We start from the raw sequence: 23,983 nt of genomic DNA on the forward strand, positions 1-23,983 counted from the left end.
TTAAACTGCTTTGGGTAAGTGGTTCCTTAATGTTTGTTTATTCCTCTGCCACCAATCCCTCCACTGTTCCTGCAATTAACAAGCTAATTATATATTCTTGTTTCATATGGGCACTTTATTCCCTTTTCTACATATATACTTATATATTTATAAATCAGCCTTTAACTATAAATGTTAATGATCTCAATGGAAAGAATTAATTTTAAAATAGGAGGTCCTATGGCTTAGGTAGAAAACTTGTAGAAAATAATTTTATATTCACACATAGAAAGCTCTGCTCTTCCATTTCTGTATTATTGGCAAGAAATCAGTTGTGTTTCTACCTGATGTTATCTTCTTCTAGAATTCTATTTGAACTTTTGTTCCTTATTTCTCTCAAATAGTGATGCTTATTAGGTCAGTATTGAAAATTTTAACACAAAACTGTATATTGGGTGAGTAGCAACAGAGTTTAAGATCATTTATATTGTTTTGTTAACAGATAAATGATTTTGGTTTTCTTACAGCTTTCCCAGGCAGCAGCCAGCATTGAGAACAGGGTACCCACTCCATCCTCAGTGGCCAGTGCTGAAACTAACTCCCAGCAGCCAGGACCCGAAATACCAATGCTGGAAATGAAGGCTGAGGTCAAGACTGAGGACATTGAGCCAGATGCCAGTGAACCCAAAGGGGAGCCTGGGTCTGCGGTAGGTGCCAGGGGTCCGTCATGGATGTCCCTGCTTTTTTTTTTTAATATCCTCTTTAATCTATTTGCTACTTTGAACTCATAACCAAAAACAGATTGGTTATTTATTTTTAGATATAGGTATGGGTTTTTTTGTTTTTTGCCAGAAATGAGGAGTACTAGCTTATATTTTACTTAATTTTTTTAAATACAAAGCTTAGAGAACACTGTTTTTGGAAACTAGTGTTTTTCAAACTGAAATTGTAATGACAATCTTTTAAAGATTTTTTTCTACAGAGTCTTTTTTTCCCTCCATCCTTCCACTCCCTTTCGTTTGGCAGCCGTCAGCTTGTTCCCTATATCTATGAGTCTCTTTGTTTTATTTGTTCGTTAATTTTGTTTTTTATATTCATGTATAAGTGAGATCATACAGAATTTGTCTTTGTCTGACTTATTTCGCTTAGCATTAATACCCTCTCGGTCCATCCATGTTGTCAAAAATGGCAAGATACTCTTTTTTATGGCTGAATGATATTCCATTGTATATGTATATGTGCATATATATATATATCCATTCATCTGTTGATGACATCTGGGTTACTTCCATATCTTGGTTCTTGTAAATAATTCTGCAGTGAACATATGGGGGCATATATTTTTTCAAATTAGTGTTTATATTTTCTTCAGGTAAATACCCAGAGGTGGAATTGCTGGATCGTATGGCAGCTCTATTTTTAATTTTTTGAAGAATCACCATACTGTTTCTGATAGTGGCTGCACTAATTTATAATCCCACCCAAAGTGTACAAGGGTTCCCTTTTCTCCACATCCTCACCAACACTTGTTATTTGTTGATTTATTGATGCTAGCCATCTGACAGGTGTGAGGTGGTATCTCATTGTGGTTTTTAGTTTGCATTTTCCTGGCGATTAGTGAGGTTGAGCATCTTTCATGTCTGTTGGCCATCTGTATGTCCTCTTGAGAGAAATGTCCATTCAAGCCCCCTGCCCATTTTTAAATAGGATTATTTGTTTTTTTTATGTTGAGCTTTATGAGTTTTTTATATATTTTGTATATAATTATTTATCAATGTTTCATTTACAGTATCTTGTCCCATTCAGTAGACTTTTTTTGTTTTGTTGATGGTTTCCTTCACTGTGCAAAAATGTTTTGTTTGATGTAGTGCCATTTATTTTTCTTTATTTTTTCTTTTGTATCCCTTGCTAGAGAAGATATATCCAAAAAGATGTTGCTAAGAGCTATCGCAAAGAGTTTACTGCCTGTATTTTCTTCTAGGAGTTTTATGGGTTCAGGTCTAACATTTTAAGTCTTTAACCCATTTTGAGTTTATTTTTGTATATGAGATAAGAAAGTGGTCCAATTTCATATTTTGCATTTATCTGTACACTTTTCTCAACACCACTTATTGAAGAGACTGTCTTTACCCCATTCTATATCCTTGCCTCCTTTGTCATAGATTAAGTGACCATGTAAGTGAGGAATTTTTTCTAGATTCTCTGTTCTATATTCCTGTTTTTATGCCAGTACCATACTGTTTTGATTATTGTAGCTTTGTAGTATAGTTTGATATTAGGGAGCATAATACCTCCTACCCTTTCTCAAGATTTTTTTGGCTTTTAAGCGTCCTTTGTAGTTCCATATAAATTTTAGGATTAGTTCTATCCTGAGAAGAATGCCCTTGGTATTTTGATAGGGATTGCATTAAATCTGTGTATTTAGGTAGTAAGGACATTTTAACAATATTATTTTAATCTATGAACAAGGTATATCCTTCCATTTATTTGTATCTTAATTTCTTTCTTTGGTGTCTTACAATGTTCAGAGTACAGGTCTTTTACCTCTTTAGTTAAATTTATTATTCCTAGGTATTTTATGCTTTCTTTTAAAAAAAATTACTGATTTTTAGAGAGTGAGAAACAGAGACATAGATTTGTTGCTCCACTTATCTGTGCATTTGTGCCCTGACCAGGGATTGAACCTTCAACCTTGGCCTGTTAGGCTGTTAGGACAATGCTCTAACCAACTCAGCTACCCTGTCAGGGTGGTGTTTTATACTTTTTGATGCACTTGTAAATGGGATAGTTGTCTTAATTTCTTCATTTGATCATTTGTTATTAGTATATAGAAAAAACAGATTTCTGCATATTGCTTCTGTGTCCTGCAACTTTGCTGAAGTCATTTATTAGTGCTAATAGTTGGGTTTTATTTCTTCTTTTCCAATTTGGATGCCTTTTATTTCTTTGTCTTATCTGATTGCTATGGCTAGAACTTCCTATATTGAGTAGAAGTTGTGATAATGCACCTCCTTGTCTTGTTCCTGATCTTAGACAAAATAAAAGTCCAGGACCAGATGGCATCTACCAAACATTCAAAGAAGAATTAAACCTATCCTTCTTAAGCTGTTTTTTTTAAAAATTGAAGAGGAAGGAATGCTTCCAAACTCATTCTGTAAAGCTAGCATTACCCTGATACCAAAACCAGATAAAAAGACATTATAAAAGAAGGATATTACAGGCCAGTATCCTTGAACAGAGATGTAAAAATTCTCAACAAAATATTAGCAAGCCAGATTCAACAATACATTAAAAGGACCAAGTGGGATTTATCCCAGGGATAGAAGGCTGCGTTTGACATCCATAAATCAATTAATGTGGTACATCACACTAACAAAATAAAGGCTAAAAACTTTATAATCATCTCAGTAGATGCAGAAAAGGCATTTGACAAAATTCAATATCCTTTTATGATAAAACCTCTTCAACAAAGTAGATTTAAATGGAATATCTCAACATTGTAAAGACCATATATGACAAACCCACAGTTAATATGCTCAACGATAAAAAGGCTTTCATTTTAAATATTTGGATCATTCAGCATTGCCGTTCTTGATTCATTTATAGTTCTACAGAGTTAGATTGCACAAGGGGTTTATTTGTTTACTAATTAAGCTGTGGCAGAACTTGAAAACTAGTAGACAGTAGGCTGAATCCAGTCTGTAAAGTGTTTTGTTTGGCTCTCACGATATTTTTTAAAATGGGATAGTATAGCCCAGCTGGGTGTGGCTCAGCGGTTGAGTGTCAACCTAGGATCCAGGCAATCGGGGTTTCGATTCCCGGTCAGGACACAGGCCCGGGTTACGGGCTCAATCCCCAGTCGGGGGTGTGCAGGAGGCAGCCGATCAATGACTCTCTCATCATTGATGTTTCTGTTTCTCTCTCTTCCTCTCCTTTCCTCTCTCTGAAATCAATAAAGATTTTTTTTTTTTAATTTTTAAAAAATGGGATAGTATAAATTAAACTCTAGATTTGTGGATTTTCTTGAAAATTACAAGCTCTGTCAACATTTTTCTTGCAGTCCTCTGTGGCAGCAGTCTGGATCGGAGCACCAGTGGGGCCTTTAAATTGGGCATGGGCTTTCCAGTTTGCCAGAGTCTCCACTACTTCCTGCTATCTCACACCTCACCTCCTTGTTGCATTCATTTGGCCCTCTGAGCAATTTGGTTTTTGATCCCTGCCCCAGTTTTCCAGGAGATTTTTGTTTCAAACTAGAAATATCTATATGTAAAACTACTGAGCAGGTGATGGTAGGTATGTATATATGCAATATTTTAAGCGCTCCAGCATATCAAAATTTAAAATTAGGACTATAATTATACTGATACTACAGTTATACTGATACTGCATTAAAGTGACTCAACTAACACCAAATGCTGTATTCCTTCTTGTGGATGAAAAAAGGAATGCTAAATACAGCTGTGACTAGGGGAAGGTTTTAACAAACCCATAGATTTTTAAGAGCCTTCCAATAACTATGAATTAGAATAAAGGTTTTGATATCTATGCATCATTACCTAAACTTTTGTTTTTTTCAAGATGATGGAGGAGGATCTACAAGGATCTTCTCAAGTTAAAGAAGAATCAGAAACAACAGAGCAGAAATCAGAACCGATGGAAGTGGATGAAAAGAAACCAGAAGTAAAAGTAGAAGCTAAAGAGGAAGAAGAGAACACCGCTAATGGCGCTGCCTCCCAGTCAGCATCTCCTTCGCAGCCACGCAAAAAAAGTAGGTTGTGTTTTCTTGAACTTATTGAACTGTGTTGCTTTGCCATTGTGTTGTGATTGCACACTGTGGATTAAAAGCTAAAGCAGAAAAAGAATTTCATCTCCCCTTTTATCTATTTTGCCTGCCATTCCCCAAGTAAAAATGGTGACACCGAGCTGGACTCCTGCCTAAGAATCCACAGATTCATGGCATAATAAGAAACAAGCCTTAGCTCTAGGGGGGCACCTTAGGGACACGGCTGTCTTCTGGGATGTCCTGGCTGTGGGACCGGAGTTCAAATTGCATCTGAGTCCTTGAGCAGGCCAAGGATCTTGGGCTTTACTCGGCAAGGCATGAACAACTACTTAACAGATTCAAGCAGGAAGATCACCAAAAGCCTTGGTGTTAGGGAAATTATCACCATGCAGCACACGTGTGGGAGCTTATAGGTTTCTGCTACTGCAGATAGGAAACTGAGTGCCCAAAGTAGCGGGGGGTGGAGTGGGACCCAGTTACCTCGTACAGCAGGAGGGGCTGGGGGCAGGTAAGCAGAAATGCTTTGGGTACCAAGCTGTGTAGGGTGAGCCAGTCTCACAATGGATGTGATTTTTTTTATTTTATTTTTTTAAAATATATCTTTATTGATTTCAGAGAGAGGAAAGGAAAGGGGGAGAGAGAGATAGAAACATCAATGGTGAGAGAGTCATTGATCGAGCCCACAACCCAGGCATGTGCCCTGTCCGGGAATCGAACCCTGATCGCCTGGATCCCAGGTTGACACTCAACTGCTGAGCGACGCCCGGCCGGGCTGGATGTGATTTTTTAAAATCACATTTGAGAGGTGTCTAAAAAGTGAGGAAGGTGGCAGGGTGTCGGAAAATGTCAGGTTACCCTTGGAAATGTGAGGATGGGACTCAGGAAGTCCTGCAGGGGCTACATTTGGGAAAGATGGCAGAGAAATGTTAGAGTCTGTTGTTGTATAGTTTTGTCACTGGAAGGAACCCTAGAGATTATGGAGTACAGCAGTTCTCAAATTTTTGGTCTCAGACCTCTTTATACTCCTTAAAAATTGAGGACCCCAGAGAGTTTTTGTTTATGTGGATTATCTGTTGCTATCTACTCTGTTAGAAATTAACACTATTGGCTCAATTAGGAATTTTTTTAATATTTAGTTCATTTAAAAATAAAGTCTAGCCCGGCCAGGCGTGACTCAGCTGTTGAGCGTTGACCTGGGATCCAGGCGATCGGGGTTCGATTCCTGGTCAGGGCACATGCCTAGGTTGTGGGCTCAATCAATGACTCTCTTATCATTGATGTTTCTGTCTCTCTCCCTCTTCTTTGCTCTCTCTGAAATCAATAAAGATATATTTAAAAAATAATAAAGTCTATTACGTAACACCCATAAAGAACACATTTTATGAAAAATAACTTTTCCAAAACAATTAGTAATTAGTGGGTATATAACATTGTTTTTTATAATTTTGTGGCTCAAAGAGATGAATGAACACAGCTGGATTCTCGTATCTGCCCCTGCTTGTACTCTGTTGTGTTGTTTGGTTAAAGTACATGAAGTAAATCCAGTGCCACTCCAGATAGGTAGTTGGTAAAGGGAAGAAAAAAAGCCTTTTCAAATAATTGTGATTTTCTTTTTTGATACTACGCCAAAACTCAACAAGTAAAAGTTTCTTAAAGATTAATTGCAGTGTGAAATATGAATCCTTAGCCCTGAATTTTTCATATTCTGGCATTAGAATCCATTTGTCTGTTTTCTAATTTGAATTGATCCTTTGGTCATCTGGAAATTTGGTTCACTGAATTATGCAGATCTTCCAAATGTTGGCATACTTGACTATACAAAAATTTTTTAAATCACGTTCATTAACATCACTATGAATCTCTTCAAAATAGTTTTATAAAGTTTGAGAGGATGTCAAGCTCATGTGGTAGATACAAGTTTTTGAAAATTCTGATTTTTGATGAAAGTCCAGATTTTTTATCTTTGGTAACAGATACTGTCATTTGTCCTTGAAGTAACTTCCACTTTGTTCATTTTTGAGAAAATATCTGCCACATACCCATATCTGAATAACTATATCTTGTCTATCGGTCATTCTTTCCAGTTTTGTGTGTTTCATTAAAAAAAAAAAAAAAAAAAAGGCAGTGACTTTAGCTCTTAACACTCGCACAAGTGCTTTCTCTAAGACAAGCATTGCATGCAGCAGAAGTGCCTTACGCCAACTTCCCATTTTGTCATACAGCATAAAAGATGTGTAGCCAAGGGTTGAGGTTTAACAAAAGTAATACTTTTTACTTCATCAAGAATATTCTTAAGTGCAGCCGGCATTTTCCTGTGCGTGTGTGCACAGTAGCAGCGAAGATCACAGTGACTGCTCAGTCAGGTTTGGTGAGGCTGCTTCTGTGCTAGAAATTTTACTTCCCCCTCCTTGTGCCCCATCTGTGCGAAGGTTAACACAGCACAAAAGCAAGTGTTGTTATGGAAGTTGTTTTATATTATGGAAGTAAATTTGATTTCACAGACCCCTAGAAAGGGCCTTGGAACAGTACTGGAACTTTCTGTGTTCTCCATTGTGGTGTTCACCAGCCACCTGCAGCTCCTGAGTACTTAAAATGTGGCAAGTGCAACGAAGTAAATTTTAAATTTTATTTAATACTCATTTAGCTTTAAATAGCCACATACGTCTAGCGGCTACCGTATTAGCATGGGGCTCTCCATGGTATCCATGGATCATGCTTCTAGGATTGCTGATGTGATGCACCATGCTGATTGTATGGAGAAAGCACACCATACTCATCAGTAATAGAGAACTTATTTTGAATACAACTCTGACTTCTACTTTCACTCATGTGGAGTCTTATTACATCAGTGTGGTAAAGACAGGAATCTGAAAATACATTTTCCTCTGCATAAGTGTTAAACAAATGTGTGATAAAGGAATGAATGATCTACCAAAATCAGCCATATATGAGACCATGTCATTTTGATACCTTTAAGGAGATGATGAGGTCTGGAGCAGGGTCAGCAAACTTTTACTGTAAAGAGCCAGGCAGTAAATATTTTGGGCTTTGTGTGTCATAAAGTCTCGGTTGCAACTGTCAACTGCGTTGTAGGGTGAAAAGTGCCACAGACAATATCTCAGCAAATGAGCACAGTTGTGTTCCAACAAGTTTTTATTTTTGGAGATTAAAATTTGATGTTGTATAATTTTCACTTATCAGGAAGTATGTTATTTTCTTTTTTCCCCCAACCATTAAAAACAAAAATTATTCTTAGCTCATGGGCTTACAGAAGCTGGCAACAGGCCAGATTTGGCCTTTGGGTCAGAGTTTGCTGACCTCTAGTTTAGAAGAATGAAAAAACTATTGGTTAACTTAAGAATTGTTTTCTTAGAAAGAGTTACTCAAAGAAAACCAAGTGATACTTCATCTCTATAAAAACAGAAGAAAAGGAGTTAGCTGAGAGCAGGATGCACGTGTTTCCAATAGGAATGTCCACTGGGGAGCGCTGCGCTAGGATAATCCATATACTTGCTGATTTCCAGCAGCTGTCCCAGGTCTAAAGCAGCCAGGTGTTCCTTTTCCACAGGAGGTCGTTCAGGACACATGGGCAATCCCTGGCCGTAGACTTCAGGAAACTTCTCAGGGCTATGGTTTTTATCTCTCAGCATACTCGATGCATGCCACTTTCCAACTAGAACTTTAAGTGTTTATGGTATTTTAATCAGAATTTTAAATTATAGCTTACCACATATCTGTTATAGAAAGTCTTTTCAAAATACAAAAAACATAAAGAGGAAATCTGGTATCACTTACAACCCAAGTCATCAGAACTCCTCTACCGTATTTGCCTCTTATTGGTCAGTTTTCTATGCACAGGATATGTGTGAGCAAGGTGGGGTCGAAACACACTCACTGCCTTCAGAGGTTATTGTGCACATTTTCCCATGTCATTAGAACTCATTTGGGTTTCATATGAATGTACCGTCTTGAATGTATTTGGCAGCCACTTTTTATCCTTGGATTGGTGACAACAGAAAATGTAGTAGGAAATGGAATGGCTGAGAGGTTGGAGAAATGGGCATTGGTAAATGTGGAAGGGAACAATATAGAACTTTTGGGGAAAATACTTGTTTTTATAGCTCTGTTACTGTGCACATTTGTGAGGTTGTAGTATAAAACCATTTGTCTCAGGTGGTTTGAATTTACTTTAGCCAAAAACAGGAAAGTTTCATTAGAGGAAGAAAGGTCCCTTCCGATGAAAGGACTTTATTACCACCATTTGATCAATGAAGCAGATTTGGGAGTGAGCTTTATTTTCTGTTCCAAAACAGTTTTAATGTTGGAATGTCTCTCACTGAAGAAGCAAACTTAGTGTGGTATTTGGCCTCATGACATGTATGCAGTTTTTAGAAATCCCAATATTACTATGTTTTTGGAAATCCTGGATTTGTAGCTTTAGATTGTCCATGGACTCCGCTAAATGAGATCCCTAGGAAGCTTCAAGGCTGGGAGGGAGATGATTCAGCCCCTCTCAGAAATGGCCCAGGCTTTCATTTGAAGTGTCACGATGGAGGGGTCTATATAAATATTGTTGTTTCCTCATGTTTTCCAACTGCAGTCTTTAAGCCGGAGGAATTGCGCCAAGCTCTTATGCCAACCCTAGAAGCACTCTATCGACAGGATCCAGAGTCCTTACCTTTTCGCCAGCCTGTAGATCCCCAGCTCCTAGGAATTCCAGTAAGTTCATATAGTAAATATATATATAACTTTACCTGTGTAACTGATGAGTATCCATGTTCTATTTCTTAAAATTGGGCAAAATAACAACCTTGTTTTGAAGGGTTTTCTCCAACTATAAAAAAAGTTCGCTGCCAAAACAGTGATATACCTTGGTCTTATTAAAATGTGTGTTTCCCACCTGTTTATGAAGCCACAGGGTCCATGCAGGGGTTAGGGTGAGTGAGAGGGAGTGTGCCCTGGGTGCACTACCCACTTGTTCCGGTATACAGCTCTGGAGACTCACTTTATATTTGGGGTTTTATGTAAGACTGTCTAAAAAATGAATTTAAGTAATTGGTGAACATTAATTATAAAACACATGGGCCTCTTGCCCTAGCCGGTTTGCTCAGTGGTTAGAGTTTGCCTGTGGACTCAAGTGTTGTGGATTCAATTCCTGTCAAGGGCACGTACCTTGGTTGCAGGCTTGATCCCTGGCCCTGGTTAGGGCTTGTGCAAAAGGCAGTCAGTTGATGTGCCTCTCTCACATCGATGTTTCTCTCTCCTCCCTTCCACTCTCTCTAAAAAATCAATGGAAAAAATATCCTCAGGTGAGGATTAACAAGCAAACAGAAAACACATGGGCCTTTCAATTTGATATCCCTTGGTAGTTTTGCAAAGGCCATGGTGACCCAACAGATTGTATTAAGCAGTGTTATTGTTTTTGTATTTGTGTTTATCTTGGAATTTCATTTTGCTTGGTAGGACCAAGAGTGAATCTCTAGAAAAACACACTGTCTGATAAATTTACTTACCATTGTAATTTCAGTGCATGAATTTTTTTTTTTTTTTTTTACAGAAAGGGGGAGAGAGATAGAAACATCAATGATGAGAGTGAGTCAATTGGCTGCCTCCCGCACACCCTCTATTGGGGATCAGGCCCACAACCCGGGCATATGCCATGACCAGGAATTGAACTGTGATCTCCTGCTTCATAGATTGACGCTCCACCACTCAGCTATGCCCGTGGCAAAAGTTCTTATTTTTAAAATCTTATATTAAACAGCACATTTTTTTCTTTTTCTTTTAATCCTCACCTGAGGACATGTTTTTATTGACTGTTATGGAGAGAGAAACATCGATGTGAGAGAAACATCTATTGGTTGCCTTCTGTATGTGCCCTTACAGTGGATCGAACCTGCAACCTAGGTATGTGCCCTGACCGCAGCCTTCTGGTGTATGGGGTGACACTCCAATCAACTGAGCCAGCTGGCCAGGGCTAAACAGCATCTTTTATTAAACAGTTTTAATGTGTGTTTTTTCTTTAACTTTGCCTTTGATGAAATTTGATCACATTTGAAAATGTTAATTATAATTTTAGATAGTAAAATCAGAGGAAAATCAGAGTTTATTTTGTTTTCAATTCTCATTTCTTACTGTTGGAAACAAGTTCTGGCATTTTCTATTTTATTTTAAGATAAGGCTGGCATTTGGAATTTGGGGTATCCACTAGATTGAGACCATTTTGTTTTTAAGGATTACTTTGACATTGTGAAGAACCCCATGGACCTTTCCACCATCAAGCGAAAGTTGGACACAGGGCAGTACCAAGAACCCTGGCAGTACGTGGATGATGTCTGGCTGATGTTCAACAACGCCTGGCTGTATAATCGCAAGACGTCCCGGGTCTATAAGTTTTGCAGTAAACTGGCAGAGGTGTTTGAACAAGAAATTGACCCTGTTATGCAGTCCCTTGGATATTGCTGTGGACGCAAGGTACAGTTTAAACTTGTTCTGGACAATGAACTTCCCTGGTTAGTCCAGCAGTATGATGATATGATAGACTCAACATTTTGGCCACATGTGTGCTGGGAAGTACCCAGATGAAGTAAAACAATTGCTTGAAGCGATCATAATGGATGATCAAAGTTAGAGGTGCTTTTGGGGGAAGGCCTTGGGTTAAGCATTTCTGACTGCCCTTGTGTGCATTCAATCTCTTAGACACTAATTCTTTTGTACTGTATCAAAAAATGTGTAATAGCTGTGAAAATTGTTAGAAAACTATCCAGTGTACTAACAGAAGTAATTAGCTGAATCTAATCCTCCACACTAAACCATTACACGACAATAAATAGAATATACTTTTAGTATTTTCTCCTTTGTTTTTGCAGTATGAGTTTTCCCCACAGACTTTGTGCTGCTATGGGAAGCAGCTGTGTACAATTCCTCGTGATGCAGCCTACTACAGCTATCAGAATAGGTAAGCATTGAGCAGCTCCCTGAATTACAGGACAAAGGTCTTAGGGCAAGGGATGTTTGTCTGCTTATAGCCCAGGTACATTATTTCTTTCCTGAAGTTCCAATGAATGGGGCCACAATTTCAGCGTTTCTTGGTCACTCATAGGTTCACTGTCTCTTCATTTTAAGGAATGCTTTTACAGTATAAAAATTTAAGTTCACAACTGCTTGCTTTACTACCTAAATCAGGTACATTTTTTTCTTAAGCCATGGTCTAGATTCTAAAAGGTAACCGTATAAGAAAGAATCTGGAGTTGAGCGTAACTCTAATAAAGATTGACCTGCCTTTTTCAAGATATTATCAGAGTTGAAACATTGTATTTAGTATTCCCCTGTAAATATTTGCCTAGTAATTTGACCTGGACAGTCTGATGAAAAGACCTGCGTTAATGCTAATTTGTTAACAAAAAAAAACCCATAGACTTTTTGTTTTTAATTAGTAGCACAATACAGAATGAGATTCAGTGTTTTTATTGAGTCAAGAAAAACTTCCCTTCTATAAGATGGCCATTTCAGAGTTTTCAAGTAGTAAGTATGCTTGAGAAATATTTGCCATTCTCTTCAAATGTTGATGGCTTATAAAGAATATATCTCCTACCTTAAGTAGAGGCAGAATGAAAATATTTTTTGTTGTTGATTCTCCACACAAAGATGGCCTTCATATTTGGGGATTATTTTGAAAATGAAGCTATTTGCATCTATTGTTTTAAGTGGCCACATGTTGCCATAGCATGAAGGATTATAAGCACAAGTTGTAAATCTTGGTCAAATTTAGTTACATTGCCTCTGTTTTATGAATCAGCAACTAGATTCTTTATGTGACCACAAAGAAGCTTCATGAACCTACTCTTCTTTAGGTTCAAATATTAAATGTCAACATTAGGGTAATTATGTTTCAATATTTTGAAGAAGATAAGTAGAGGGCTTTTTATTATTTATTTAGGGGTACATGCACAGGCTTGAATAATTTGGAATTTTGAAATCATTTTTCGTCCAATTATGTTTTTTAATTATTTTAATTTTTAAAAAATATATAACCATATTCAATATTATTAATAAGTTTCATCAAAATTCTACTTTAAAAAAACTCTTGACCTAAAAATGTTTTAGGAAAAGGTTTCTAAGCCTTGCCTGGCTCTTTGGAATTTAATTTCTGTCTTAGCTTGCCCTTCAATCAATAGAAGCGTTTTAAGACAAAGTTTGAAATGATACCAGAGCCCCTTTGTAATGGAATCTCTCCCATAGTGACAAGTGTTCTGGAAGTTCTCATCCATACATTTATAGTTTTAGCTTCATAACCTTTAGTACATCCCGTAATGTATCAAGCTTAATCTTCTTGTTTGTGTTATGGGCACAGTAACACCTTCCCTGGTGGTCTTAGTTGTCAGTCTTTAATGAAATAATGAATAGGAATTCACTTGGGAACTGTTATGTGCCAAGCAAAATAAAGTTATGAAATTTTAAGAGAATAGATTAAAATTATACCCTGAAAAACACCCCTGCTACTAGGTGCCCAGTTTGGGTATGGAAGTAAGTGCAAGCAGCAGATTGCTTGCCATCATCTCTGAAGTTTCGGGGCCTTTTCATTGTTGGTTTCATTGTGCCTGAGTCCTTTGGGGCCCTGCCTTTGCTAATTTGCACAGATTTTGGCCATATTTAAGCTGAGAGCGATTAAGTTCAATAATTTGATAGCATCAGGGTACACTACTTACCCCTTGGAGGAAGTTATTGATGGAGTGCAAACAGGATTGTTTTGAAAGTTCTGAAATGTCCAATTTTATTTCTATATAGAGCTTCATTATCACTGGCCAAAGTAATTTTTAAAAGTATTTTTCTTAAGAGTAGAAACAAATAAAGAGTTATTCTATAAGTTAGGCATACTCCTTCTCAGCTTAATCTCCTAAAATGTGATTTCTAGAATACTGAACATGAAGAGATTAACATGTAATTCTAAGAAAGCAGTGGCCTAATTCTGTATTGGACATTTTAACTGCTTACATTTTTATTCTCAACTTTGACTATTTATGAACACTGTGCTGTTCTTATGAATCATTGTTTTGGCACTTATAGTCCTAAACTGTTTGGAAACTAAAACAGTAGAAAATCCCAGAGACCATTTAAACAAGTGAAACTAATATATAAACTAGAGTATGGTTACATTTTCACTTGTTTCCATACTTTAAAAATTTGAAAGAAACTCATATTGGGAAAACTGTTCTATAGATTTTCCAGTTATTTTCTATAAGTAAGATATATATTATCTATAAATATCCCAGTTATTTGTATATATGATATGGTACTTAAAACAATCTGCATTTGAAAATTTACTCCATACATTAAATTATCCTTACAGTTAAACTGCAGTTACATTGTGCTGATTTTAGTTACCCAGATGTACATCACCATCAGATTATGTGAAGTATTTCTCCTTTATAATTCCATGTTCATCAAACCACTTCCTTCACACAAGGCAGAATGTCAACTAGGCTCTTACAGTGAAAAGTGAATTTCTGAATCGTTTCGTATTTCCAGTGTGAATAAAGTTTGCATTAGGTAGTAAGATATGGGCAGTCTAGCGTTAACATTGTCACCCACTGATTGCCAGGGTCGTTGCATCCAGTTTGACTACATGGGTGACCATGCTCCCTTCTGTGTGCTGTGGTCATTTCTCAGAAGGATATTAAAGTTAGTCCCTGGGCCCCCTCCCCCTCCCCTCTAAAACCTTAACAGTTTCGATTCTCTAATGTCTCTGGCATTGCTTTGGGACAGGCACTAGTGTTCGTTAATTCTGTTTCTCCCAGTTACCGATCCTGAGGTTTTTCAGAGATGGGAGTTAGTTACATACAGAGCATACAGGTTTCTGCAGCCACTTCATGGGCAGCCACTCAGCTATCAGTGATTTGTCCCAGGCCAGTCCCCCCCATTGGAAAATAGTGGATTTTTTATTCTTGTTTCCTGGATGTTGCTCTACTTGATGTCCTGCTTGAACAAAATCTAAGAATTTGTCCAGGATTTTAAAACCATTTAGGCTCACATGTAATTATTGCAGCAATTACATTTCAAAATGTGTTCAAAGGTACTTTTCTGGCTAGTCCACAGTGGCTGTGTGTTTAATTGTAAAATGAATTGGAACACTCAATTCCTAGTTTTATTTTCAAAAGGAAATATTTTTCATGGAGGGGATATTTTTTTTGCCTATTGTTCTGGTTGTCACTGAATTGATTTATAGTTTCTGTACTTTCATTCTTTCTTGCCAAGTGATGATCATGTCCTCCTGCACATGAAAATTCTTTCACTACATGATTTTAAGGCTCCATGGGAATATTTACAAAGTAGTGAATAGCCAGAATATTTCTATAGTTCCTTCAGGAAAAAAAATAATATACAGAGGTGGACGAAAGTAAGTTAAATTACCAGCCATCATTACCTAAAAGATAAATCATAAGTAAGGATACGAAATAACAATAATACAATAATTAGTAAATACATAATACAAGAATAAACGTGTTTTGTGGACTCACAACTCTAAACCTACTTTTGCCCACCCCTGTATATATTTTAAAGCAGAAGTGTTAATCTGTTTGTTTCTGGTCAGAGTTTTTAATCTTGGTAGAATTCATTGAATGACTTCGTCCTAAATAAACAGGTCCCAACAAGAAACTTTCATTAATCCAGTTGTTATCCACAAGGAATCTGTCATGTTCCTCATCAACAAACTGAAAAATTGTATAATCTTGGGTGTGTGCATGCTCTAAAGTTTTATGCCTTTAATTTACTATATGCATTTAGCCAGTGAAACATAGCAGACAAAATGCTCAATGTGTTTAATTAAGATCAGAGCTAGAACTTGTGGAGGACCTATTTTAGTAATAAAGACAAAATGGACAGGTGGTGCCTGACTCTCAGTCGTTTGTAGCTGTGTGTGTGTGCGCGTGTGTCTGTGTGCGCACATGCGTGCGTGAGTGAAGCTACAAGCTGCCGCATCTCCTTCTGTACTCTTGGTTCAGTGTGGCACGCCAAGTCTCGTCATAGTGTCTTTAACACTAATCCTCTTGGCATCTTGTAGACATAGCTTTGAGCACTAAAACCGCATTTTATTGTGCTGCCGTCACTACCTTATACTCATTCTTTTTGCTTGTATAAGTCACCTCCATTCAGTTTGTTTATTTTTACAGTATTGTGTGCCCATCTTGTTTTATGCAGCATCAGCTTGCATTTTTGTTGATTTCTCATTTGTGTCCTTTCCAAACATTTAATAGTTCCTATTTTAATTGTTCTTATTGGATAGCTTGAGCTGAGGCTCTGGATTATCTTACAAGAAATTGGGGTTATGGATAATTTCTCAAATGCAGATTGTGCTTTAAAGATTAACTCTAAATTTGCTTAACTTGGATTGTCACCAAGTCAGAGCAGTCAATCAGAGTATCTCAGATTGATGAATGATTGGTCCCAGTACCAAAAAGTTTAAATCAAAGCTTAGAATTGAATTTTAAAAGTCTTTAACATTGTTTGTGGATTTACATATATTGTATTGTTTATACAATATATCAGTTTTTTTCCTCTGTATATTCTTATTGATAAATGGCTGGAAAGTCTTTGACCCCGATTGCATTTCTGTTAAATGTTTGTCTAGAATATGGATTTGGTTTCATTTGTATTGTAACCCAATTAAGTGATTAACATGAGAAAAAAAGGAAAAAAAATTAAAACCAGTTTTGGGTGCTGAACATTTTATACCTTTAAAGTTCTGGCTTAAATACCAGAAACAAAATCTCTGAATTGCTGTCAAGCATAAATTTGCCATTTTGAAATACACGCTTTTTCAGTTTAAATTGATTTTTTAAGGCCTTTTGTTAGACTGTTTCGTTCAAAGTAAATTTTTTCCATCTCAAACCCTGAAATTATATTTGATTTTTTTTTTCTAAGTAATAACAAAATTCAAACTTCTAAACTTGAAGCTCCTTACAGTTCTAGTATTAACAACTCCTTGCAAACATTTGCATCTTGGAGCTGAACTGAGCCCAGTCGTTGTTAGTGATGATGGCCTGTGATGTGTGCAATGAGACCGAATGCTAATCAATGCTTTGCCTTGGCTTTCTGCTCTGTGTTGTCTTGGTGTTTGCGTCTTACCTCTATGTCTGTGCTATTTGTTCCCTTCCCTGTTCTCTAATCCTGCCCTTCCCTACCTGCCCCTGTTCCTCTCATTGTTCTCACTGACCCATCAATCAACCAACAACGCCCCCCCTTCGTCGTGGTGATCTGCCCTGCTCTGATTGGTGGCTTCGTTGCTTGGGTGGCTGTGTGTTATGATGGACCAGTTCACCCAAGTATGGCCTTCTTGCTGACAGGTATCATTTTTGTGAGAAGTGTTTCACAGAGATCCAGGGGGAGAATGTTACCCTGGGTGACGACCCTTCACAACCCCAGACGTAAGTACTATCCTGTCATTTTTCTCGGGGGTGATTCTTAATTGTTTTTGTCTCTTGTCCATGAGTAAAAGGGAAGCACCACTGCTGTTTTGATGTGTGTGTAGTGTATTTTCTCATATTAACTATGCTCACATTCGTACTTTAACATAGAGCTGTTTTAGCTGAATACCAGTGCCACTTCCATGTTCTTTCCTCCATTCAAGGCTGTGATGCTATAGCTCCCACCATGCAGTTCATTGGTCTTTCTTGACCTTGCTCTTATCCTTCTTTTAAAACACTTGGCTTTTCCTAGTGGCTGTCATCCTCCATTTTAGGAAATTACAAATTTTCGGTTATACCTAAGAAACCCATTAACCCTATTCCTAGAACTGACAGGAGTAGAAAATGAGTCTCATGTACCTACCTTCATCCTTTATGTTATGAAGCTATTAGAACACAGATAATGAGCTCCCAGAGTGTGAATGTGACTCCTTCCTTGCCGGAGACTTGACTCTTGCTCACTAGGTCCAATGCGGACGGGCCTGAGTTGGCTCATTCATTCCTTCACTGAGTCCACCTTTTCATCCCAATACCTGTCCTCTGTGGTCAGCTCATTTATATGCTTGAGATACCTAAGAATTTGCCAGCCACCATATCTGCCCAGGACTACCAGTGTTCTATGGTTCTCTCTTTTCTCCAGACTCTGCCATGATTTCTACAACACTGGCGAGTCTGCTAGTGTGATGTCGCCGCACAGGCAACAGGGCTTCCCAATAAAGCAGTTTCTAGCAGTGTAGGACATTTACTCTGTAACTCAAGGCTACTTTATTCAAATACAAAGCAAACCATAGCCACTTGTGAGACATACAGACAGTAGAAACCAAATACTCAGCCCCTTTAAGAGTAAAATATCCCCAAGTAGATCTGACCTTGTGTCGTTGAGGGAATATTTTAATTAAAAGAATTGGTTACGCCCTGGCCAGGTGGCTCAGTTTGTTGGAGCATTGTCCGGTACACCAAAAAGGTTTCAGGTTTGATTCCTGGTCAGGGTTTGTATGGGAGGCAACTGATTGATGTTTCTCATCGGTTTCTCTCTCTCTTCCTCTTCCCCCTTCCCTCCCTCCCTCCCTTCCTTCCTCCCTTCCTTCCTCTCTCTCGAAAAATCACTTTTTAAAAAAAGCCAGTTAAATTCAGTAGCCACTCACCATATAGATTTGATTAAAAATCAACCAGTTTAAATTTCAACACAATTTTGCCATTATATTTTGACTAGTCTTAGTTAAATCTTTTAATAAGTTCTGATGATAGGAGGAAATGTTCCGAGAAAGAGAAAAATAAATGGTAGTGTTTTCCGTAGAATTGAATTTTATATGTCCATGCCATCATTGCATCTACTTGAGATTTTAGCTGACCATTATTTTTTGTTTGAAGAACTAATTGCAAAATAATATCCCAGAAACTATAGTTAATACTCAACAGATTAATTCAGTTAATTAACATTTTTTATTTTTTTTAAACAAGGACAATTTCAAAGGATCAGTTTGAAAAGAAGAAAAACGATACCTTAGATCCTGAACCGTGAGTATATAGCTATTTCTTTCTGACTTTTAGATTTTAGTTTCAGGTCAAGGAAGTTCCTTCTTATGATTGAGCTGTGGGAGAAGACATTGGAAATACATTGTCCTGAGTAGAATTTTATTGTGCGAAGTTATTTCAGATGTGGATTCTTCTTTAACTCAAAATATGTATGTCTCTGTAACATGCTCTTGAGTTACTGAATTTTAACGATGATAAGATTAGATGGATGTTTTCTATTAGAATCTCCCCAATAAGTTGGTCATTGGTGTTTTTAAGAAGCCATTTAGTGTGAATCTTTAGAACCAAAGGTAGGAATTTTTGGTGGAGTAGTGCTAGTATCATTTAAAGGGAAATTTTAGAAAGAAAACCTCTTAGAAACCACTTTCTAATGGGAAGTCTGTTGTATGTTCTTGCCACTGTCTTTGGTATGGTGTATTGTCAAAGGCGATTGTCAAATATTTGACTTTCCTCCAGTGCTCAGTGAGAATGCTGTGTTTGCAAAGTTTGCTCTGTGATGGCCCCTAAAGAGGCTTCAGAGCTCCTTCAGTGTGGCAACCCCTTTCAGGCCCCCATATCTGAGTCCTGAGAGCACCCCAGTTTGTGGAGAGGCCCATTCAGTTCTGTCACTGGTGAATGCACTTTCAGAACTGCTTGGTGAATGCAGGCTCTGGCACCATTGGATGTTTGGGAAGTGTGGCTGTGGTGCATCCAGAACTGAGGAACAGGTCCTCCCCTCCTTTGGCTCCAACCCCTAGCTTTAGGGAGGCCTATTGCTACAATGGAAGATAAAGACTTTCTATCCAGGCCTCATTTTGAAACCTAACTTTACTGTTGGAAGCTTACTTAGTCTCTCCCACTAGCAGTGCCCAGGCTGGGTACACGTTGACTACCAGAGCTCTAGCCTGAGCCAAGTGCCTGGTGCATGAGGAGGCACCTCCCCAGATCTTTAATGACCAGTGGATTGTTTGTCCTGATTTTCCAGCTCCCTGTTCACATTATGTCCTCTCCTGCAGTTTTTCAGTTTCACTACAATTTATATTCATTTTTAACTTCGAAATACATTACATTGGCATACTTAGTGCTAAGCAGTGGGCAGCACACAGGTGAATCAACATGGAGGGCTCTGTCCTTCAGTACAAGAGACAGATGGATCATAGCACAGACAGGAGGCAGTAAGATGGTCCAGAGGTGAGGGGCCCTGTCCCGGGACATAGTGGCGTTCCAGAGAAGATGACACTCCTCTGGAATCAGGTGTTAGGGGAGGGGAAGAGTATTCTAAACACAAAGGGGCGAAAGAACATATAGGATGTTCGACAGCACCACCAGTAAGCTCAAGTGGTTGGTAGGTAGGGGGTGTGGCTGGAGCCCTGTGAGATGTGGAGGAGAGGCACTAGGTGCAGGGCCCCTTACGCTGCTCTTTGACATGTAGATTCCTCCTAGGGGTGCTGAGGAGGTTTGGAGGGACGTCATTGGTTTCTGTTATGGAAAGATCACCCTGGATCAGTGAGGTGGATACACCAGAGAGAAAGACTTTGCTTGCAGGGGAACTAGTTAGGAGACTCAGGCAGGAGGTAGAAGGCTGACCTGAACAGCCTTCTGGTGAAAGAGACCACACTGTGGGGTAAGGAAACGGCCAGTCTAGGTGGTGGCTTAGGTAACTGCATGAATAAAAATGAAGGAAGGGGAGTCAGCCCATGGGTTAATATAGTTAGAAGGGGAGAGAAGTTGAAATTGAAAATTGACAGAATGGGATCTAGAACATATATCCTATTTTTTTACATTCCTCTTCCCTGACATAGGAGGGAACGGTTGAGAATGGGGTATCTTTGGAGCAGGCACAGAAATGGAGTTATTGCCTGCTGACCTTTTAAATTCTTAACCCGGGAATGAGCTCAGCTGCTGAAATTTCAGAGAAGGAGCTGGTTGGCAGTGATGGAGCACTTGAGAGAGTGAAGGTTTAAAACAGCCACTAGATAGAAGGGCAAGGGAGGCAACACAGCATAGGGTTGCCAGTTAATGGTGCTGCTGTTTTGCACAGTTTTGCATGTGTGTCTTTTTCTTCCAACAGAGCAGGAACAGAAAAGATGGGTTAGGCTTGATTTGTGGTTGAAGCCTTGCTTAGCAAGGACAGTGGAAAGATCAGGGGCTTGATAGACAATAGGGAGTGCATGTGTCAGGTAAAAGGGCTCAGCATCCAGGCTAATTGGAAGAGCCCGATCACAAGAGAATTTGGGGGAAATGTGGTACTTTCTTACCGCTTAAGACTTCCACCAGCTGTAAGTTGTGGTGCTAAGGGAGTGGCTGAAAAGTAGGTTTTGACCTTCAAGTATGTTGGCGATTAAGATTTCCAGGTGAGCTTGGGCGGAGTCTGCAGCAGAGGGCAAATCGCTCAGTGTGTCCCCTTGCTCTCCAGTATTTACTTGAATAAGGACTTTCATTTATCAGTCAAAGGTGGGACTTCCCACCTTTGTGACTGACTCAGCGCAGACTCTTCCTGTGCCTGGGTCTAAGAATAAATGTTTATAACACTGAAAGTATTGTTGTCTGTTACTAAAGTCAGTTTAGGCATGTGCAGTTACCTAGAGCAAGTGTTGGTCTCCAAGATGTGTAGTACTGTCAAATACTGGCCCATAGCACTTTTTAAAAGTAAAAGTTCATTCCTGGTTGCAAAGGAGAGTGAGAGAAGAGAGGAATGAGGCATTTGTATAAAAAAGGGGAGAAAGCTTTCCTACAGATGCATTTTTAAAATATAGCTGAATCAGTCAGCAGGTGCGTTAATACCAGATGCTCAAAGTAATTAAGAGGACAAGATGTGAACACTACACATGCTCCTACAGACCACTCTGTTTTCTAGTTCCCTATGCATTCCAGTGTGCTTTCTTTGTCTTCTAGTTTTGTTGATTGCAAGGAGTGTGGCCGGAAGATGCATCAGATTTGTGTTTTACACTATGATATCATTTGGCCGTCAGGGTAAGTAATTTCCTATGATCTTGGGAAAAGGAAAGCAGTTTTGCACAAAGTGGAGGGGAGGGTGCCTGCTGCTGCTGCATTTCATTCATTGTTGTCAGCAAGAATTCAGCAATTAAGATAGATGGCAGTTGGTCCTAAATTTTAAGTCTTAAGTGTTTGCCTGCTTTAGGAATTGTAGAATCAAAGCGGTCTGCCTCTTCACTTTTGTATAATGATGTAATTTAAACTGCCAACAAAGTATTTTAATGCTGCATTCCACTAGTTTGGCAACATATACTGTTTTATATAATCTCATCACACCCATTATGTTTTTGCAGTTTTGTGTGTGACAACTGCTTGAAGAAAACTGGCAGAACTCGAAAAGAAAACAAATTTAGTGCTAAGAGTAAGTTGTGGAAGGATTTCTGTTTTCTGGTCCATACATTGTAGAAACTTGTATAATTACCCCAGTTTTCCTTTGGTTCCTCTTAACACATGGCTTCAGAGCTCACTTGTCCAATGTTTTTATCTGTGAGTGTGTTTTCTAATACTTTGTATTTGTCTTGTCTTCCCCTTAAAGAGAACCATTTGACCTGATCATATCAGAGTCAGATTTATAATCCATGTTTTAGATGAAAGTTTAGAAAGCTTAGATATATAGTAAACTTTGTAAATTCTGAAGACAGAATTTGTCAGGAGATCCTTCTCAAGTAGCTTAGAAATAAGACCTCCCCCAACACACACACACACACACACACTCTCTCTCTCTCTCTCTCCCTCTCTCCCTCTCTCCCTCTCTCCCTCTCTCCCTCTCTCCCTCTCTCCCTCTCTCCCTCTCTCCCTCTCCCTCCCCCTCCCCCTCCCCCTCCCCCTCCCCCTCCTGTCTGAGCCACATGCTCAGCCCTGGCCATGTGTGGGCAGCTGCTTGCACATCCCTACGAGTGGCCCTCTCAGGTTCTCTGTAATAGGCTGCCGTCCACCCAGGACTGGTAGGAGCCTGGTCTGCACAAAGACTTGTTGGGAATGTCACTGCTTTATTTAGAGTGGCTGCTCGTGTGTCTTTGTGACAGCAGTCTGTTGCTACTGAAAGTAACTTTTCATAGGTAGTCCTGATTTTTTTTATAGATATTCTTTTCAAAAGTGTACAATAAGTAACCTTTGTCCACTTGGTTCTCAAGTACTGGGGGCCATCTTCTACAGCATGGCATTCCCAGGCTGTCCTTTTGCTGAGTTAATAGCAAACCTGAGTAGGAAAGCCGCCTACAGCAGAGCCTTAAACTGCACCTGCCCAGTACTCCCTTAAGCTTTCACCTTTTTCCAGCAGGACAGGTGATTTGAATAGTCTTTGTTTCTGTAGATCAAAAAGGAAAGTTTGCCTCATTCATATTTGCACTGACTATTGGAAATGTCTTTCAGCTGCTAGTCAGTGAATGATAATCACAACTGACCATCCACCCAAAGCCACCTCCCTAATCTTAGACCACACAACTCAGCTTCAGGTGATTAAAGGGGAAAAGGAAACAACTGCAAATGCACTCATAGTCACAGTAAGAGTATTTTTACTGTGTTGGGTTATTTTTTTAAAACCTTCTTAAAAAAGAAAAGAACGCAGAGTGAGAAGGATTTGATCACATAAAGAGAAAGAAAAGCTCCCCTTCCCCCAATCTGGGGGAAGGGCCTGCTGCTGCATAAACACCAGGAGACCTGAAGTACACCTCTATGTGTGCATCCCATGGATGAGAATCACCCTGTTTTCCCCAAGGAGAAATTGCATCTCCAGTATTTGCATCTCTTGAGTTTGTGCTGTCTGCTCTCCGTGTTTTCATTGCACCTTCCTATGTGTAATACCTGTGGTCTTCTCATGAGGGAGCAGCTCTCCAGCCCTCTTTACATGTTCACAGTGCTCAACTTGGTGCTTATTGTCATAAATTGTCTCGCTTAAATATATGGTTTTTTAGTGCAGATAATTCAGGTGATTTGAAGAAAAAAGTAAAGACCTAATTTTAAAGGTCCTTTGGTTTGCTATTTGAAAATCATAGTGTGTGGGTCATATTTTCACAAGGGAAGGAGAATTCCCTCACTATGGTGGCTCTTAGCTGTGTCCTCCCTTCTGGATTGGAAACCTCATGAGGGAACAAAATGTACTCAGCAGCATCATGGAAGGGGAACGGGGGAACATGGGGAAGAATGTGAGACTTTTCTTCAGGGGTGTCACAGAGACGAGATGAGGTGAGATGGTCTGTGGTCTGGCTAATGCTGCATTTCTCAGGATAGATGTCTTAGAGCATGG

General features: G+C 38.9%; 1 protein-coding gene across 3 annotated transcripts in view; it reads left to right on the forward strand.

Annotated features, from left to right (window-relative positions):
* Positions 1-23,983, forward strand: part of CREBBP (CREB binding lysine acetyltransferase) — a 133,414-nt gene that overhangs the window by 94,865 nt on the left and 14,566 nt on the right. For 2 of the 3 annotated variants that reach the window (XM_087815683.1, XM_016211350.2), the window contains 9 exons: positions 507-686; positions 4,558-4,747; positions 9,363-9,481; positions 10,997-11,236; positions 11,632-11,720; positions 17,077-17,187; positions 18,688-18,744; positions 21,637-21,714; positions 22,032-22,099. In XM_087815683.1, coding sequence (XP_087671809.1) covers positions 507-686; positions 4,558-4,747; positions 9,363-9,481; positions 10,997-11,236; positions 11,632-11,720; positions 17,077-17,187; positions 18,688-18,744; positions 21,637-21,714; positions 22,032-22,099 — 1,132 coding nt within the window. The remainder of the gene's footprint in view (positions 1-506; positions 687-4,557; positions 4,748-9,362; positions 9,482-10,996; positions 11,237-11,631; positions 11,721-17,076; positions 17,188-18,687; positions 18,745-21,636; positions 21,715-22,031; positions 22,100-23,983) is intronic. The other variant, XM_087815682.1, reaches the window with a different exon arrangement.

Source organism: Miniopterus natalensis, chromosome 3 (genome assembly GCF_054644295.1).
Source record: "Miniopterus natalensis isolate mMinNat1 chromosome 3, mMinNat1.hap1, whole genome shotgun sequence".
Classification (NCBI taxonomy): domain Eukaryota; kingdom Metazoa; phylum Chordata; class Mammalia; order Chiroptera; family Miniopteridae; genus Miniopterus; species Miniopterus natalensis.